The sequence below is a fragment of the Bos indicus genome, chromosome 19 (assembly GCF_029378745.1).
Source record: "Bos indicus isolate NIAB-ARS_2022 breed Sahiwal x Tharparkar chromosome 19, NIAB-ARS_B.indTharparkar_mat_pri_1.0, whole genome shotgun sequence".
Classification (NCBI taxonomy): domain Eukaryota; kingdom Metazoa; phylum Chordata; class Mammalia; order Artiodactyla; family Bovidae; genus Bos; species Bos indicus.
In genome coordinates, this window is record NC_091778.1 from 31,542,982 (window position 1) to 31,559,352 (window position 16,371).

The window sequence follows — 16,371 nt, forward strand, 5'->3', positions numbered from 1 at the left end:
AGAAGAATGAAGTCGAGTCATGTGTAGTGGTGTGGATGAACTCGGGGTCTGTCATACAGAGTAAAGTAAGCCAGAAAGAGAAATACAAACATTGTATATTAACGCATATATGTAGCGTCTAGAAAAACGGTGCAGGTGACCCTATTTTCAGGGCAGGAATAGAGTCAAAGATGTGGGGGATGGACATGTGGACATGGAGGTGGAGGGGGGAGGCTGGGATGAATGGGAGATGGGACTGACATGTAGCCACTACCATGTGTGGAACAGGCCGCTAGTGGGGAGCTGCTGCACAGCACGGGGGGCTCAGCTCTGTGCTCTGCAATGACCTAGGGGGCTGGGATGAGGGAGTGGACGGAGGCTCCAGAGCGAGGGGATATATGTATATTTGTAGCTGATTCACATTGTCATATGGCAGAAACTAACACAGCATTGTAAAGCAATTATACCCTTTTTTTTAATTAAAAAAAATTAAAATACAGACCCAGATCACAGACACAAAAACGGCACTTCATAAAGGGAAATACAGCTCCATGTCAGGTACACTCATGGCTCACAGTAGTTACAGGATGCAGATCCTCCAGTGACCTACTTTTTCTTCGGGATATTTTGGGGTGTCCCCACAGACTACAGGCCCTCTAAATATCAGTCATCCCTCTGTTCTAGTTATTTCAACTGGAGTCACCTTTTGCAATACTGAGCTGCTTTGTATCACCCAGGAGACATGCTGGGTGCCTAGAACAAGCTCAGGAAATTGTAGGACGGGGTGCCTACAGCTGGGGGTGAGGAGAATCAGGAATTTGCCATTCAGTCTCCCAGCAATCGTAGCGCCCCCTTAGGAAGCCCACCTGATGGGCCAGCTTGGCCCAGTATCAGAGGCTAAGACTGTCCCACTCTCCCCTAGAGCCACCGCATCATATACCTGGAGCTCATACCCTATCCCGCTCCAGGTAACCCCATGGCATCCAGGGTTGACTTCCCGTGGGTATGATTCAAATAGCTCTGGGGGATGCGCTCCAGTCTTTATTACCAGGTGGACCATCAGTCCGCTGGAGTCGGACTCCTTCTCACGGTGATGTGACCATAACTGCTAGCAGAGCACACCACTCAGGTGTCTCCAGGCCTGGATGAACCGGAGTTCTCCTGGAAAAACAGATCCCAGCAGGTGTCAGGCAGCTCTCCCGCGGAGCCCCACGTTTGTCTTTTTAAGTGACTTTGGCAGAAGACACATTGTTTTCCTGTGTGGCATGACAACCCGTGTTTTCAGGCAGCAATGAAAATGACAATTGTTGCCAGACATGGAGAAGCAGAGCAGGGGTAGGAACTGATATGAAGCCAGACTCCAGGGGTGGGACTCCCCGGAGGAGACCCCGAATCAAAGCCTCTGAAGAGGAGGAAAGAATGACACAGGCATGGCTGACCTCGTGGTGTCATTGGCAACCAACCAGTTGTCTTGGGAGGAATTCCACCTTCGGACACTGTGACTCACAGGCCTGCCTCTCTGCATTGACCTTACCATGCCACCAAAATGATGAGCATCATGCTGGGGTGCATCAGAATGGCGACTAATCCTCAAGAAGAAGCGTGAAATGTGGGCTGGATTTGAGGTGGGGAGGCAAGGGTGCCTTATTCCTCCACACACACTCATATTCAGACGCGTACAAAATATTGCAGCCCACACGCTTGGCTACGGGCCCAGAAAATCTGCCACTCTGAGCCGAAGAAGGGAGAAAGGAGGACAGGCGATCAAATCTCATCGCCAAGGCCTCTTGCCCATTCTCCACCACTTCAAGAGAGGATTCACTGACACTTCCATTCATCATTCTGCGAATTGTACAAGCATCCCCCTCCACCCCGGGGGCCCAGCCTGGGGGAGGACTGTGTTAAAGTAAACACAAAAGAAGTACAATCCCTCTCCACCTCCAGCAAGGTTCAACGTATTCACAGCTGCGTAGAAGTGCCCTGCCTGCAGAAGTATTTAATCGTCTTGGAAAGAGGGAAAGAACGCTACAGAGAAGTGAAAAAGCAAAATGATATGCAATTCGGCACCAAAAGCAAGTGGGTGTGGCCAGAAAGGCTCCTGCACTGCGGGGCCTGAGGACGACTTTATGCAGATGAAACTGGAGTTTTATCATCAAGGATTGGGAGGGTTTGGAGGAAGAGCGGAGCGAAAGAGTGATCTAGGTGGAAGACATTTCTGTGGGGGTTTTTTTTGTGTGTGTTTTATTTTTTGTTTGTTTGTTTTGATGTGGACCATTTTTAAAGTCTTTGTTGAATTTGTTACAATATTGCTTCTTCTTCTTCTTCTTTTTTTAAATGGTTTGCTTCTCTGGCTGTGAGGCACGTGGGAATCTTAGCTCCCGGACCAGGGATCGAACTTGTACTCCCTGCAATGGAAGGCGAAGCCTTAACCACTGGACTGCTAGGGAAGTGCCAGGTAGAAGATGTTTTTGAGGTGCTGATGTGGGTTGGGAATAGTGGAGAGGAAACCAGTCAATAGAATTCACTGGTTTGTTGGGTGAGATGAAATAGGCCTAAATCATGGGCAGCTCTGAAAATGCAGTGATATCTCCTGCATTTTTCAAAATGTGGTCCGGATTCCAGTTGCAGATGCAGGAAGCTTTCAAAAAAGCCAATTCCTCTGGCCTGTCTCAGGTCACCTAACTCATAATTTATGGGATGAGAGAAGGGCTCAATTTTTTTTAATGGATTCCAGATCACTCTTAGGTATAGCAGTTCAAAGGTCTTTGCTGTTAGGCATCTAAGCTTTAGTCTATTGGTAGTTTGTAATACTTAGAGGCTAAAGGCCAGGGTGAAATTGGCATTGAAGAAAGACTAGCCTACTTGGCCATAATAAAGAATGGAATTTTGCCATTTGCCGCAATGTGGATGGACTTGGAGGGCATTATGCTAAGTGAAATAAGTCAGACAGAGAAAGATAAATACTGTATGATACTGCTTATATGTGGCATCCAAAAAATACAACAAACTAGTGAATAGAACGTAACAGAAGCGTACTCACGGATACAGAGAACTTAGTGCTTACAGTGGGGAGGTGGAGAGGGACAAGATAGGGGTGGGAGAATGGGAGATACAAACCATTGGGTACAGTATGGACTCAAGGATATATTGTACAACATAGGGGAATATAGCCAATATTTCATAATAACTGTAAATGGAAAGTAACCTTTTAAAATTGTATAAAACTCATTTTTGAAAAAAGAAAAATATCGTATATTAACACATATATATGGAATCTAGAAAGATGGGGCTGATGAACCTGGGGCTTCTCTGGTGGCTCAGTGGTAAAGAATCACCTGCAATGCAGCAGATGTAGATTCAATCCCTGGGTCGGGAAGATCTCCTGGAGAAGGAAATGGCAACCCACTCCAGTATTCTTGCCTGGGAATGACATGGACAGAGGAGACTGGTGGGCTGCAGTCCATGTGATCACAAGAGTCAGACAGGACTTAGCAACTTCACCACCACCATCGCTGATGAATCTATCTGCAGGGCAGCAATGGAGATGCAGACCTAGAGAACAGGTTTGTGGATACGGTGGGGGAAGGAGAGGGTGGGATGAACTGGGAGAGTATCATGGAAACATATACATTACTGTATGTAAAATAGACAACCAGTGGGGATTTGCGGTATGATGCAAGGAGTACAGGTCTGGTGCTCTGTGACAACCTAGAGGGGTGGGAAAGGGTGGGAGGTAGGAAAGAGGTTCGAGATGGAGGGGACATATGTATACCTGTGGCTGATTCACGTTGATATACGGCAGAGACCAACACAATAGTATAAAGCAATTATCCTCCAATTAAAAATAAACAAATTAAAAAAAAAAGACTATTCTAGCAGTAGCGCACAAGGTGGATCCATAGGGGCAAAGATTGGAGGCAGGGAGGAAATCTCACCCAGGGTGCGGTGATGAGACCCGAGATATGAGGGTCTATAACCAACATGCATATTATCTCTTTGTTATGTATTCTCAGGATCCCATTGCTCACATCGCTTGGGTACTATTCATACCCTGCAACCTTCCTGTGACTCACTAAACAGAAATTACTGTTGCTACATCTCTCATTGAATTCATACCAGAAATGTCCAACACCAAGCAAATCACTCTTTTCTTTCACCTTCTCCCCCTTCCAACCATGCGTGTAAGCAAGCATACAAACACAGAACTGCAAACACACACGTGTAAGCACACAGTTGATTTGCTCCCCAGAGAAAACGAGCCACTCTCCTTAGCAGCTAAACCAGACACCAATGGGGGGAAACTCATTCTGCCAGCTCCAGAAACTTCCATGGCTGCAGAGGCCAGGCGGCTGCAGAATCTTCTGATTCTAAGCGGCCTGTTCACCACAGATGGTCCACGTCAATGCTCTCAGTGGGCAGAGGGCTCCGCCTTGCTTCTTGGCTTCCTTCAGGCAGCCTTGGAGCTCTGATGGAGATTGTTTTGTCACTTTGTGGTCTTGTCAGCATATCGATCTGTGAGTCCTAAGCGCTAATTAATTGTTATGTTATCCAGCTCGATTCATCAGAAGGCCGATGGCCCTGACTGGGCACTGTGCCAAGGCCCAGGACTCCCTGAGGAGGAGGGACAGGGGAGACCAGTAATTGAGGGAGTGGAGATGTGATCTGTGGATAAGTCCAAGGGGAGACAGGATGCCTGTTCTAACAGACTGTATACGTGTCGCTGCAGAGAGGATGCTCCAGACTGATTTCTGGAATCGTTAGCCTTCCTACTCTCAATCCTTAAGGAAATCAACCCGAAACAGTCATTAGAAGGACTGATGCTGAAGCTGAAGCTCCAATACTCTGGCCACCTGATGCAAAGACCTGACTCATTGGAAAAGACCCTGATGCTGGGAAAGATTGAGGGCAGGAGGAGAAATGGGCAGCAGAGGATGAGGTTGTTGGATGGCATCACTGATTCAATGAACATGAGTTTGAGCAAGCTCCAGGAGATGGTGAAGGACAGGGGAGCCTGGCGTGCTGCAGTCCCTGGGGTTGCCAAGAGTCGAACATGACTTATCGACTGAACAACAACTCTTTGTACGTCACAAGTTCTGCCTTTGACCCTTCCATATTAACACCGAGCTGCCCACACACCCCACAACTCCATATTATCTAGAGCAACGTCTGCTCACCTCCTCCCACCCCCTCGCCCTCCACCGTCTTCAAGATGTATTCATAATAGAGTAGCACTGGTCACAGTGAGTGAGTGCATCTGTGTTGGACAGTTTTTCCATTTAACCCACACACACACACACACACACACACAAATAGTACACAGATTTAACAAAATTCCTATCAACATCTCCACAAGATTTTTTTAAGATACAGACAAATTATTCTAAAAGGTATACAGAAAGGCAAAAAAAAAAAAAAAAAAAAAACCAACCCTAGAATAGTTAAAACACCTTTTAAAAGGAGAAATAGGACTTCTCTGGTGGTACGATAGATAAGAATCCACCTGCCAATGCAGGGGACATGGGTTCAATCCCTGGACTGGGAAGATTTCACATTATGTGGGACAGAGTCCGTGCTCTATGACCCGCATAGAGCCCGTGATCCACAGCCACTTAGCCCGCATGCTGCAACTACTGAGCCTGTGCTCTGCAACAAGAGAAGCCACTGTGATGGAGCCCAAGCGCTGCAAGTGGAGAGGAGCACCCGCGCCCTGCAACCAGGGAAAGCACACGGAGCAAAGAATACCCAGCACATACAAAAATAAATAAATAAACATTTTAGAAAAGGAAAAATAAAGCGGAAGCGATCGGTCTACTCAACTCAAGAAATATCATGTAGCCACAGGAAGCAAGACTATCTGGTTATTGGTAGAGGAACGGACATGTAGCTCAATGGAACAGAAGACAAAACCCAGAAGTAGGCCCACACAAACATGTCCAGCTGATTTTTTGACAAATGTGTAAAAGCAATTATATGGAGGAAAGGAGTATTTTCAAATACAATGCTGAAGCAACTGGACATCGGATAGCAAGCAAAAAGACAAACAACAAAACCCCTCAACTTGAGTCTCATACCTTTCATAGAAATTAATGCCGAATGGTTCATGGACTTAAATGTAAACATGAAACTATATAACATCTAGAAAGAAAGGAGAAAAATCTTCTGACCTAGGGCTAGAAAATGATGTTTTAGACTTGGCACTAAAAGCACAATCCATCAAAGAAAAAAAATTGACAAATTAGACTTCATCAAAATGTAAAGTTTTGTTCTGCAAAAGACTCAGTTAAAAGGATGACAAGATAGGCTTCAGTCAGGGAGAAAATATTTACAAACCATATATCCTACAGATAACTATCATCTGCCATATAAAAAGAATTCTCAAAATTTAACAGGAAAAATGTAAACAATCTGATTAGAAAGTAAGCAAAAGTAATCAAGAGACGTTTCATTGAAGAAGATAAACAAATGAAAAATAAGCACATGAAAAGATGTTTAACATCATTAGTCATTAGAGAAATGCAAATTAAAACCACAATGAGATATCACTCCATAACTATCATGGTTAAGAATGGCTAAGATAGAAAACAGTGACAACACCAAATGCTGGCAAGGATGTGGAGGAACTGGAGCACTCACTCACTGCTGGTGGAATGTAAAATGGTACAGCCATTCTGGAAAACAGTTTGGTAGATTCTTAAAAACAAACAAATAAGCCATGCAGTTACTAAACAATTAACAACTGCACTTCTAAGCATTTATCCCAGATAAGAGAAGACCTAGACACAAAGACCTTCACGTGAATGTTTACAGCAGCTCTATTCATAATATCAGAAAGCTGAAAAGAATCCAGATGTCCTTCAACAGTTGAACAGTTGGTACTGTGGTACATCTACACCATGGAATATTTACTACTGAGAAATAAAAAGGAATGAAGTATTGATGCATTCCTGAATGTGCCTCCAGAGAATTATGCTTGACAAAAAAAAAATCCAGTCTCAAAGACTACATACTGTATGAATCCATTCATAGCAGTCTTGAAATGACAAAATTAGAAATGATGGATAGGTTAATGGTTGCCAAACTTCCCTGGTGCCTCAGAGAATAAAGAGTCTGCCTGCAATGTGGGAAACCTGGGTTTGATATCTGAGTGGGGAAGAACCCCTGGAGAAGGGCATGGCAACCCACTCCAGTATTCTTGCCTGGAGAATCCCCAAGGATAGAGGAGCCTGGTAGGCTACGGTCCATGAGGGTCACAAAGAGTCATATATGACTGAGCGACTTCAATTTCACTTCAGTGGTTGCCAGGGGCTAGTGCGGGGGTGGATGCAGGAAGGAAGTGGATGTGGCAACATGAGGAATTTACCTAGTGATGGAAACCTTCCATATCTTGACTGTATCCATGTCAATATTCTGATAGAGTACTATACTTTTGCAAAATGTTACTACTGGGGAAACTGGCTAAACAATATACAAAACATCTGTATTGTTTGTGAATCAACAATGATTGTAAGTTTTAGATTTTTTATTTATTTATCTGGCAGCATTGGGTTTTATTTCATGGCATGTGAACTCTTAGTTGTGGCGTGTGGGATCTAGTTCCCTGACCAGGCATCAAACCCAGACCCCCTGCACTGGGAGCTCGGAGTCTTAGCCACTGGGCCACCAGAGAAGTCCCTTAAAATTTTAATTTTAGAAAACAGTACAGTAAAGGCAACATTTATTTTGCTTATAAATCTCCAATTTGGGCAGGGCTCAGTGGGTATGGGGGATTTAGGTGGCTCAGATGGTAAAGCATCTGCCTACAATGTGGGAGACCCAGGTTCGATCCCTGGGTTGGGAATATCCTCTGGAGAAGGAAATGGCAACCGACTCCAGTACTCTTGCCTGGAAAATCCCATGGACGGAGGAGTGTTGTAGGCTACAGTCCATGGGGTTGCAAAGAATCGGACACGACTGAGCAACTTCACTTCACTTCACTTCACTTCACTTCACTGGGTATAGTTCGTCTCTGACCCGCTTGTGTTAACCTGGACACCTATGAGGCTGAGGGCTGGAATCATCTGAAGTCTTCCTCACTCACGCATCTGGAAGTTGATGCTGGTTATTGATGGAAACCTTAGGCCAGCCTCTGAAGTCAGATTTTGCACATGGTCTGGACTTCTTCACAATATGGTGGCTGGGATTGAAGTGTGAGTATTGAAAGAGTGAGCGAGGTGAAGCCTTATCATCTTCTGCAGCCTAGCTCTGGGAGGCATGCGGTGTTATTTCTGCTGCACCATGCTCATTGAGGAAGTCAGGAGCGCCCTCCAGTTTCAAGAAAAAGAATATATTCTATCCAGTGGGGGAATGGGAAGGTTTCAGGAGAGTGTGTGGGACGAGAAATATAATGTCACCATTTTTTTTTTTTTATAAAATATGATGCGGCACCGTCTCTGAAGACTGACTTTCTCTCTTCCAAATCGACAAGACTGGCCATAGCTACCTAGCTTAAAAGTCATGTGTCCAGCCATGCATAGAGGCCACATCTCTCTTTTTTAATGGTTCCTGATTTCTGGAGAAGGAGCTCCAATGGGCCCAAGTGAGTCAAGTATTCATACCTAGCCAAATTAACCATGACCTAGAGTTTGAGCCATGTGGAGGGCAGTCATATCATACACATGCATGTATAATAGGGAGATGAGGATATGACAGTAGAAGGAAGGACAATTTTTCTGAGCCAGGAGGACTCACGTTTCACCATCAAGGCAACTGAGAACACACCAAAGCACATAGGTAAATTTTCTTAAAATTATGCTCTTGTCAAGAGACAAGGATAAAATAACATGACACAGAAAGGTTAGATACAAAAGGATGGGCAAAGTTTATCAGGCAAATGCAAACAAAGAGAAAGCTGGGTTGGCAATATAAATATCAGATCAAGCAGACGTACAGGCAAAAAAAAAAAAAAGGCATTAAATAGGACAGAAAGGGTTCTTTAATGTTGATAAAGGGTACAAGCCACAAAGAAGACATAAGCACCATGAGGTTTTTTTGTGCTGAACAAGATAACTGTGAAATATGTAAAACCAGGACTATAACAGATGCAGACAGAAAATGACAGGAACTCAACGATAGTGGGGGCTTCCCTGGTAGCTCAGTTGGTATAGAATCTGCCTGCAGTGCAGGAGACCCCAGTTCAATTTCTGGGTTGGGAAGATCCGCTGGAGAAGGGATAGGCTGCCCACTCCAGTATTCTTGGGCTTCCCTTGTGGCTCAGCTGGTAAAGAATCCTCCTGTAATGCAGGAGACCTGGGTTCGATCCCTGGGTTGGGAAGATCCCCTGGAGAAGGGAAAGGCTGCCGACCTCAGTATTCTGGCCTGGAGAATTTCATGGACTGTATAGTCCATGGGGTCACAAAGAGTCGGACACGACTGAGCGACTTTCACTTTCACTTCCAACAATAGTGGAAGAGTGGAGATACCACCCTCAGTCTTTGACAGACTAAGTAGGCAAAGAATGAGTTAGGGTAGAGAGGAGCTGAATAATATATTTCATATGTCTGATTTAATAGATATATGTCAATTTTATACTCTATGAGAAGAAAATAATACCTTTTCTTAAAGAATTCAGGAAACATTCACAAAAATTGATCATATATTAGCCCACAAAGGAAACCTAAGTGAAGTCTCCAAGGCAGAAATTGTACAGGCTCCATTCTCTGGCCGCAATACAATAAAACAGAAAATTAACGGCAAAAGTTCAAACTGACAAACCCAAACACTTTGAAATTTAACAACTCTGCTACAGAAATCTTGGGTCAGAGAGAAAAATCAAAGCTGTAATTACAGATCATTTAGGGCTTAACAGCAATAAGAACATTGCATATCAGCACTCAGGGGATTGTGTCAGAGACAAATTCAGAGCTAGAGACCCGATATTGTTGATAGAAAAGAGTAAAAATAAACAGACAAAAGATTCAAGCTCGAAAATTAGAAAAGAATAACGAACCAAACCAAAGAAAATTAGGAGGCAGAAATGAACAGATCCAAAAGCATAAAATAAAGATATGAAGGGATAAAAAGCTCTGATATGTAAAGAAGTAGTTATTTGAAAAAGAAGAATGATGGGAATACATTGATGATCCGAAAAATATTAAGACAGGATGTTGAGACTGAGAAAAGAAATATAGTTTCCTGTATGGAGATTTTCTGAGAGTATGTTACACTTTTAAGCTAATAAAGTTTCAAATGTTCAATGGACTTATAAAAAATGGAAATTACAAACTGAAATTAGAATTAGAAAATGTGAAGGAATCAATATGTGAGGAAAATGTTGCCAAGCCTGAGAGGCAGAGTACATAAGGATGTGGGCTCTAGTACCAGCCTGCCTGGACTTGAATCCCAGTTTCACCTGTTTGGCAAATTGTTCAGCCTCTGCAAACCTCAGTCTCCTTAACACTAAATCTGTGATGATAACAACGTCTATCTCTCAAAGTTGTTGTTGTGAAGTCAGTAAAATGACAAGCCAATTCCCTACCACTGTGCAAACCAGACTCCCCAAAAGATAGCAGGCATTTTTCTTATTGCACTCTTTCAAACTTTCAAAGAACACATCTTTCATACGCGCTATTAATAGTTCCAAGGCATACAGAAAGATGAACAAGTGCACTTGATTTTACAGAATCATTATCTTGATACAAAAAGCCCTGCCATGTTCACACAAAAGTGCAAATTTTCTTTATGAATACATAGGAATTAAATAAGATGGGATCCAATGTTGTAAGGAAAGAATGAGGCACAAAAATGAAATAATGTATTTCCTAGGAATAGACGAATAGTTCAATAGGAAGCAGTCCACTAACCCACTTCATCACATCACAAGGCAACTGTCATTGTGTTGACCAAGAAATGCCATTTTTAATTATTTGCCTAAAGAAGTAAGACATGGACAAAGAGTTGTGTTCAAGGTTGTTTGGTGTAAATTTATTGAACTTTAAATAATCTAAATACACATTAATAAGGGAATGTTTATGTATATATATATGTATATAAACATTATGTTTAAGTCATACGTAGAAATACACTATAGGTTATTCTATAGAAAGGGCTATTGTGAAACTATATAAAATATTTCAGACTATTTGAAAACATGAAAATATATTCAAGATATGTTGTCCATTGAGTATAAAAGAAACTGATTAAAAATAGAAAATACTTACATATGTGGAAACTACACATATTTATCTTTGTGTGTATATATGTATATGTACATGTATGTATGAACGTTAAGGGTTGTTTCTTTTGTTACTGTAAAAATGGTACAGGGAATAATAACCTTATGCATCTGTTATTTAATGAAACTGTAATGATCAAATCACCATATTTTTCTCTATTTTAAGCACCATAATCTGATTCTCACTTGTGCAAATGAAAAATGCAAATTGCTATTCATTGCGATTTAAGTTTGGGTGTGTATATGTGTGTATGTAATAGTAATAGTAATGTAGTAATACATTAGTAATGTATTGGGGGAGGGAAACAAAAGAAAAGATAACAAAATATCATGACTATTTTACGATGGTTTAATTTTCTACCTCTGTAGATGCTTTTGCTTAATTTCAGTATGTGAAAAAAAATCAAATGTTAGCAAAATACCTGAAGTGAGATTCAAACAAAAGGAAAAGCCCTGCCCTTGTAAACAAACTATCTAAATTCAAGACATTTATCCTGTTTGTAAACTCATGTGTAAAAAAAAAAAAAAAAGATAATTACTTCAAATAAGATATTTGAGGGGTTTTTCACAGTGTCTGGAAATCAGCAAGTCAATAATATATCAATATTGATATATTGCAATGAAAATCATTGCAAAGATTAGTTTTTAAAGGTATATGAAAGTGTTTAGCACATAGCCTGGGGCATAGCTGGGTACCAGGAATTATTAAATGAACCTGAATCATCTCCCTTTCCTAGAAACACCTGGATTCTTAAATGGAAGATTAGAAGTGCTTCTCTCTGGGACTTCCCTGGTGATCCAGTGGTTAGGATTCCATGCTTCCAATGCAGGGGGTGCAGGTTCAATCCCTAGTCAGGGAACTAAGATCCCACATGCTGTTCAATGCAGCCAAAACTTTTTTAAAAAGTGAGAAAAAAAGAAGTATTTCTCTCTGCCACTCTCCACTGTTTAATCTGAGTTCTCTCATTACTTGCAACTGCTTTATTTGCTGCTGCCATATTGTTTAAAAACAAATAAATAAATGACAATAACAACAAAAAACAGTGAAGTTGGTTTTCTCCTCGCCTCCAGAGGACAAGCAGAACAAACTACCCTTTATCTCTCCTCCTGGATTCTCTCTTCTTGGTTAAAATCCAGATCCAGGGTAGAACTGGTTCAGTGTCTGTCAAATAGTTTTTCCTTGGAAATAACTTAATATTCTGCTTTGAGAAGGTAGAGGGTCTTTGTGTGAGAAATGGTGGCTTCCTGCCCCAAACTATATTCCACTGGATAGAGTCCTTAAAGACCTTGCTCTGAACCAAAGGAATGATATAAATAATTCCATTGGTATGGGAAATTTTGTCTGGGTAGTACATAAGACGGTTTGTCTTGGAAATAGCTAGAGACTAGAACTAAGAGAAATCTGGAAAAAAGATATACTGTGGGCCTGGATTTAGGAGGTTGCCATATGAGGAGAATTTGGGCATTCACTGGATGGATATGGAAGATGAAGGGAGGGAAATGGTGAATGAGAACTGAAGTTTCGCTTTAGCTTTCCAATCCCATGGAACATTAGTACCATGGACAGGGCTTGAGCAGCAGAGAATAACATGATGAGCCCCCTTTAGGATGCAATGGTTTGGGTTAAGAGCAGGAATTTCATGGTGACAGACATAAGCAGCTTAAAATCTAACCCCACAGACCAGATAGATCTCAGGTCAGAGGTGTAGACTTGAAACCTCTCAACTTGGGTAAGAAGATAGACCTGAGCCTCATGACATGCTAGTATTTAGAGAATTAAAGAGAAAAGGGGATCTAGTGAAAGAGCTTAAGGATGAGTAACAAGAGGGTATAATGCCAAAGATACGAAAGATGATTTCATCCAGGAAATGGAAGCAAATCCAGACCTAAGAGGATGGCAGGGCTGTGACCCATGGTTTAGATAAACTCAAGCTAAGCCCTCATGCCTCCTCCTTCCTTTGCTTTGGTTGAAATAAGATGCACATACCAACAAAAAGCAAACATACAATGTTGAACTGAAGCAATAATACTATATTGAACTGTGCTTTGGTGGTAAGCCAAATCTTCATTCAGTTTTAGAAGCCCTGAACTCCTGACTTTAGCAACTATGACTCTATTCATTGTGTGGCTTGTTCAATCAATGTGGACTTTTGCATTAATTAAAACCAATGCTTTTGAAATAGCGGGCTGTGTCACTTATAGGCAGGACAGCGACCAGGATCCAGGACTCTGGATCCCAGGCAGTAGGTAGTTCATGTCAGCTTACTACCTCTCAGGACACACCCAGATACTTGTGTATAAAGACCCGGGACAAATTCAAGCTCTATAAGATGCAAGCACCTTACATTAGGGCATCCCTTTCCTGGCCAACCATGCCTGAACACCCTCCTCCCCCCAAAAAGATCTACTTCCTCTGCTCAGTTCTCTATCCCATGTATGCATATTTGCCAAATGTCCCCTAGTCTCCATTCTTCTCCTCCTCCACCCCAACAAAGCTTCTGATGCTGGTCAGCCAGATCTACAGGTGTAGGTGGGTTGCCGTGATGACAGAGGAAGCCCTAATGCAGAAAAAGAGAAACAGAAGCATCAGAGGAAGGACCCTGCCTTGTTTCTAGGGTATGCAAAGGCCTGAGTTTCTTGGAAGTGCTTCCTTTGACTCAGAGAAGCATAGCAGAGGTCAACAGAGGTGCTGCTGTGTTGAAGAGACTACACAATTCCTGAAAACTTCTTTAAAAAATTTTTTTCTGTGATTTTCAGGTGATCATCAGTATAACCATCCGATTTTAAGCAGCGCTACCCAGACCCCTACACATGGTGAGAGATGATTGAGAGCGTTCTGCATTCCATCCTCATCCCAAGTGGCTCCATCCTAGCTACTGATGCCGATTACGGCATCAAGCATGGTCACTGGCTCACTGAAGCTAGGGTGGTGTAAGGAGCCGGGTATCCGCCCTCTTCTAGGGCCACAGTGACTCACTCTCACTTTTAGATCATTGCCCCCCTAATGTCTGTCTCTGATATCAAAGTGATCTTCTGCCATGAAAGGGGAAGAGAAAGCCCCTTTCTTAATCCATTTCATTTACAATCTTGATCACTTCTTGCAGCCATAAATTTCATGTGTCCACAGCAAGGAGTGAACACTCTTCTTTGCCCAGGGCTACTTGTGGTGCCATTTAGGAATGACATGAGAGTGGAAAACTCTATCGATCCTCCCCCAAACTAATTAAGATTGGATAAAACTCAAAACCAAACTGGATGACTTGAGCTTTAGCTCCCAACAGAGGAAGAACCTGAAAGCTGCAGAGCGTGTGTGTGTCAGCAAAGTGCCAAAGAGTTACAAAACCATGTTTCCCTCTTACGTGTTAACATCCTCCCGTCAGATCACAACTTATCATTTGGAACTGCAGTGAAAAACTATTTTCGGTGCATGCTTAAAACTTGATAGAACACAAGACAGCCATGTAAATTATGAGCTATCAGTCATTCTTCTGTCTTTGCTGCTAAAAAATGAAAACATCACTAAATTTTAGTGAGAGAGAAACTCAAAACAAAGATAAATTCTGCAGCTCACCTGGCAGAGAGATCTACACCTCTCATGTCAGACTATGCTCTGTTTCTGCAGCAGAATTTGGAGAACAAAAGTGAACTATCTTGAGGTCCCCCTCCAGTGCTAGGCTCCTAATGAAAATATGTGATGAAAGCAACAGTTTAATAAGGTGTTTCAAGTTGCAGGGTCTAGGAAAAAGTAGAACTGGGGGAAGTCAGACTGATCACACTGATCAGCTAAAAGAAGCTGGTACCACCAGTGATGTTGACAGTAGGAATAGGAAGAAGGGTTCAGCTAAGAAGTATTTGGGAGAAAGAATTGGGAAGTCTTAGTTACTAACTGAATATGGCTGATAAGAGTCAATTATGAGTGAAATGGAGAGTCACGATCAATGAGAGGATGAAAGGTCTTATGAAAGCAATCTAAGAAATCAGGAAAGCAGCCAGTGTTGCTGGTAGGATGGAGCTGTGGATGGTGAGTTTGGATCCGGACATCGAGAGCTGGATATGACTATAGGATCTGCAAGGAAAATCATTCAATAAGGCAGTTAGAAATACAGACATGAAGTCTGGAGGGAGATAACAGCCGAAGATGTAAGTTATGCTTTGGAAGCAGCAACAGAAGTCTTGGGAGTAGGGGCAATCTGTGCGAGAAGGCTGAAAGAGAAAAGCAGAAGGCAGAAGCAGAAAGCCTGGGGGACACCCATGGTGATGAAGCAGCAGCAGGAAGAGGATCCAGAAAAGGCAAGCGAGGATGTCTGCTTGCTCAGTATCATTCTGAAAGACTAACTCTGAGTTGATATTCCCCAGAAGAAGCCTATACAAGCACAGCCTCCTGAATACAAATGGAGGAACCAATCTTTTTGGGGTTTTTTGCCTTTATTTAATTTACTTTTGCCTTTTCATACTGTTCATGGGGTTCTCAAGGACAGAGTGACTGCTGAAGTGGTTTGCCATTCCCTTCCTCCAGTGAACCACAGTCTGTCAGTCAGAACTCTCCACCATAACCCATCTGTCCTGAGTGGCCCTGCATGGCAGGGCTCATGGTTTCACTGAGTTACTCAAAGCTGTGATCCATGTGAAATTTTATTTATTGATTTATTGCTTTTTAATTGGAGGATAATCTTTATAGTGTTGTGTTGGTTTCTGCCATACAACAATGAGAATCAGACATAGTTTTTTATATATATATATGCCTTAATTATATATATCTCCCTCTTGATACTAACACATACATACAGAATATAGAAAAACAGTATTGATGAACCTATTTTCAGGGAAGGAATGGAGATGCAGATGAAGAGAATGGACTTAAGGAGGAACCTTCCTTTCCTCTTCCTCTTCCTGTCTTCTTTTGGCACCTGATGTGAGAAGCTTGAGGATAGATGAGACCCAGTACCTGTACTTGAACAACTCGCAGCTCAGTGGAAGCAGGGTTTTCCCTTCATTCCTTCCTTGGATGTTTCACTTTTCCCAGGAGCTGGCAGAGCAACTCTCAAGAGAGGAGGCAGCCTGTGTCTACTTGATTAGCCAACGGGCATTAACTGAATTCTTATTTTGGGCCAAGCACTGTGAAGGCATCAGAAAAACTGGAAAGCAAAACTTCTGCTGTCAAGGAGATGGCAATCTTTGGAGAT

The 16,371-nt window shown here is 42.4% G+C and overlaps 1 protein-coding gene and 1 long non-coding RNA gene across 5 annotated transcripts in view; one reads left to right on the plus strand and one right to left on the minus strand.

Moving 5' to 3' along the window:
* The window catches only part of SHISA6 (shisa family member 6), a 262,209-nt gene that overhangs the window by 235,783 nt on the left and 10,055 nt on the right, over positions 1–16,371 (plus strand). For 2 of the 4 annotated variants that reach the window (XM_070773099.1, XM_070773098.1), the window contains one exon: positions 13,946–14,002. The exons of the other annotated variants lie outside the window; for them this stretch is intronic. In XM_070773099.1, the coding sequence (XP_070629200.1) occupies positions 13,946–14,002 (57 nt within the window). The remainder of the gene's footprint in view (positions 1–13,945; positions 14,003–16,371) is intronic. 4 annotated transcript variants of the gene reach the window in all.
* Positions 1–16,371, minus strand: part of LOC109574558 (uncharacterized) — a 148,991-nt gene that overhangs the window by 101,169 nt on the left and 31,451 nt on the right. The gene's annotated exons all lie outside the window — the stretch shown is intronic.